The sequence below is a fragment of the Rhagoletis pomonella genome, unplaced genomic scaffold, assembly GCF_013731165.1.
Source record: "Rhagoletis pomonella isolate Grant_MI unplaced genomic scaffold, Rhpom_1.0 Rhpom_scaffold_15616, whole genome shotgun sequence".
Classification (NCBI taxonomy): Eukaryota; Metazoa; Arthropoda; class Insecta; order Diptera; family Tephritidae; genus Rhagoletis; species Rhagoletis pomonella.
The window spans coordinates 1-3,563 of record NW_023474133.1 but is presented as its reverse complement, the minus strand read 5'-3'; the positions used below and the strand labels follow the sequence as shown (position 1 = coordinate 3,563).

General features: G+C 47.1%; 1 protein-coding gene across 1 annotated transcript; it reads right to left on the bottom strand.

Moving 5' to 3' along the window:
* Positions 1-814: 814 nt before the first annotated feature.
* Positions 815-3,512, bottom strand: LOC118757236 (the record flags this gene model as incomplete). The annotated part of the gene is made up of 1 exon (XM_036491966.1): positions 815-3,512. A coding segment is annotated over one exon (2,698 nt), but the record flags the coding sequence as incomplete, so codon positions are not given.
* Between the last annotated feature and the right edge of the window lie 51 nt (positions 3,513-3,563).

Genomic DNA, 3,563 nt, shown 5'->3' with positions numbered 1-3,563 from the left:
CTGCCTTCAATTCTAGCCGAGGAATAGACATCACCTTAAGTGGTGCGACTCTAGTTTTACTAGAAACCATCGCACAGTCAACAATTTTACCATCTGAGTAACGCATGTAACACACAGCTGTCTTCAATTCTTGGAATAAGGCGAATCCATCGAAGCCACTTTGTAAACTGCTCATCAGGAATGCGTTCATCCCAGCCGCAACCTGATCTCCAGATCTCTTGTAGGATTATTTTCGCAAATATCACGTAAAATCCGATGAGTCCAAGCGGATCATAGATTGTCATCACAAGACTCAATACTTCACGTTTAGTCGGCCGACGTTGATGAACTAATAAGTGAGATTCCTTGTACTTGGCTGATACTCTAAAGGCGAAATGGTCTGTAGATGCAATCCACCACATACCTAATGCCTTTTCGGTTGGTAGTTCACTTTCGAAATTTAGGCAAAGCGCTTTGTCTGATCTTCATTCAAAGCCTTCAACACACGGTCTGAGTTTGAAAGAAAATTTCGAATATGGAACCCACCTTTGGCATGAATGTATTGAACGTTTAGTGCCAGCTGAACTGCCTCCTCTTCGGTGTCCACATTGTCTAACATGTCATCAACGTAGTGATTTTCTACTATGCATCGAGCAGCACGGGGAAATTCATCTCGAAACTCAGCTGCGTTTTTGTTTTTTACAAACTGAGTGCAGCTCGGTGAACATTTCGACCCGAACGTCATCACTGACATGACATAGGTGACCGGCTCTATAGTGTTTTGCTCCTACCACAAAAAACGCAAAAAGTTTTGATCCGCAGGACGGATCCGCACCTGATGGAACATCTCTTCTATATCGGCAGTGATGCCGACGCGCTTTTGTCGAAATTTGAATAAAACTGATAGCAGTGGCGTTGTCAGGTCAGGGCCGGCGAAGAGCATAGAGTTAAGCGAAACACCGTTTACCGTAGCAGCTGCGTCCCACACCAGGCGAACCTTGCCTGGCTTGTTAGCATTACTCACTGCAAAAACAGGCAAGTACCAATATCTATCAGCGGCAGCATCCTCGGATGTCATTCGCCTGGCATATCCTTTCCGCAGATAGTCGGCAATCTTAACTTGAAGCTGCTCAGAAAGTTTGGGGTCACGTTGCATTTTCTTAAGCAAGCATCTCGCGCGATATTGTGCCATAGGCAGGCTGTCTGGCAGCTGCATATTAGGATGCTTCCATAACAAGCTAGTTTGAAAGCGATCACCTACTCGAACTGTGTGTTGCTCTAGCTGTTCTACGGCAAGCTCATCGTCTTTAGACATTAACGCTGCGGCATTGGCTACCACGCCTAAATTATCGAGACATATGTGGGATTTAACAGCCTGAAGAAGTTCCTTATGCTCAGAGCAATCACATATGTGGTAGACGTATTGAGTTGCGCCTTGAAGTGCTATTGATCCGTGACCTTTAACTGTCCACCCGAGCTTAGTTTTCTCGGCTATGGGCGCGGAGTCATCACCTAATCTGGATTTTATGGCAGAGCCAAGTGCGGCGTTGTTTAGCCCAATTAAAAGTTGCGGTTTTACGTTGCCATACGACTGTAATGGTAAGCCCCTTAAATATTTAAACTTTGATTGCAGTTTCGCCGCGTCAAGCGATTGGGTGGGCAAATCGAGCTTCTTAACAGAACGTACTGCTTTCATAGGAAATTTTTCAGTTCCCTGTTTGGATGATATGGCAAGGTCGACGGTAACTGAATCGTCTTCGTAGCGGTGTGTATCGCCTGTCCAGCGAAGGCAAAGTGGCTGCGGTGTGCCCTTCACATTCAGCTGGTGTAGCAGTTCTTCGTCGATTAGAGTGAGAGAGGAGCCGTCGTCTATAAAGGCATATGTCGACACAATATTAGCACCCGCGTGCAAAACTACAGGTAGGACGCGGAAAAGTGGTCCCTCTTCGCCAACGTTATGAGCGTTGATATTAGCCATCTGGGTTTTCTTGTTGGCTTTACACGTTTGTTCGTTAGTGGCAACCGAAGGTTCGTTGTGCAGTAAAGGGTGGTGGTAGCGAGTACATCCATTTACGTTACATGTACCCTTCGATTTGCAGTCGGACCACAAATGCTTTTTCAAGCACCGGTGGCACAATTTAAGCTGGCGTACAGTGTCCCATTTTTGGCTACGAGACATTTCCTTGAAAGAGTCGCAATTAGACAAAGCACTACAGTTTTCCTTACAAACGATACAGCTTACCGTTTTATGATGATGGTTAACAGCCCCACGTTTTCGCACCTTCGTTTGCTCAGTTGGAACGAGCACACAGTTGGCTCCTTGTGCCAGATGAAAGAGCCAATCACTGAAAGTCTGTAGGTTGCAGTTTGACAGGCCTTGCTTGTGCACTCCCCAGTACATTGGTAGTAAACCAGGCAGCTTCGACACAAGTTTTTGCTCCAATTCAGGGTTGCTGAGGTGGCTGGCAAGCCCCGATGCTTTAATAGTTGCGCATATATTTTGCACAGCGATAGCAAAGTCTACGATGGTTTCCAGTTGACTTTCCGATGGTGTTTGTAGTTCGCAGATTTGTTGCTGCAGCACGCTAATTATTAGTTCGGGACGCCCGAATCTCATTTGCACCGTTGAAATGATTTGTGGAACACAAGAAGAATGCAGTAGCAGATTCTTAACCGCGTTGCGGGCTGGACCCTCTAATGCTTGCCGGAGCCTTATCAGGTTTTCCTCGTCGGAAAATCCACAGATCTCGGTTGTTTGATTGTAAGTGGCATAGAAGAGCGGCCATTCCGCTGGCTTGCCGTTGTATTTCGGTAGTTCTCTGGGGAGGCATTTACGAGACGCAAGTTGGTCACTCGTCAGACGTCGGTGAGGAGATACGCCATATGCAGTGCTGGTTATGGGCGCTAGTGGGGATTGGTGGTTTGGCATACCAGCTGTTTGTTGAGGAAGCCATCCTCTATTCGCTGTTGGCCGCGCTTGCAGTTGTTGTTCCAGTGATTCGATTTTGTTTAGTAATGCCTGCATTACAGTGGCCGATGGATTGCTAAGTGGAGGCTGACGATTCAATAGTCCAGGCAAAAAACCACTTTCAAGAGGCGGATGGCATACGTTCGATGCTCGTTCTCTTGGTGTAGCAACACAGCCTAAATTTAGAGTAGGCGGTATTTGTTGAGTTGACCTATCATTACGGCTAAACAGTGTCGGGACTGCAGGCGGATGGTCGTCGGGGTCATCCTCCAGACGGATTGCGTCGATCCGATCTAAAAACGCACGTTGTTCTATCACCAGAGCTTCCCTCTGCTTTAGTATCTCACTCTGTTCCTGTAGCAATTCAGATATGCGCCGAATATCTTGCGCATTGTAATTCGTCGCTTGTGAGGTCGCGGAACTTATGGAATGACTAGGGCTGCTGGGGCGATTTCTAGTCAGAGGTTGGGCGTACGTGTTAGTGGGGCCCGCTCCTCCTGATCTAGCCCCTAATGGCCACGGATGTCCCTCCAGCGTTTCTGCGATATTGTTGTTGGGTGGAACACTATATTCCACATTGTTGGAAATACAATAAGTTGCTACCGATGATAGCGTA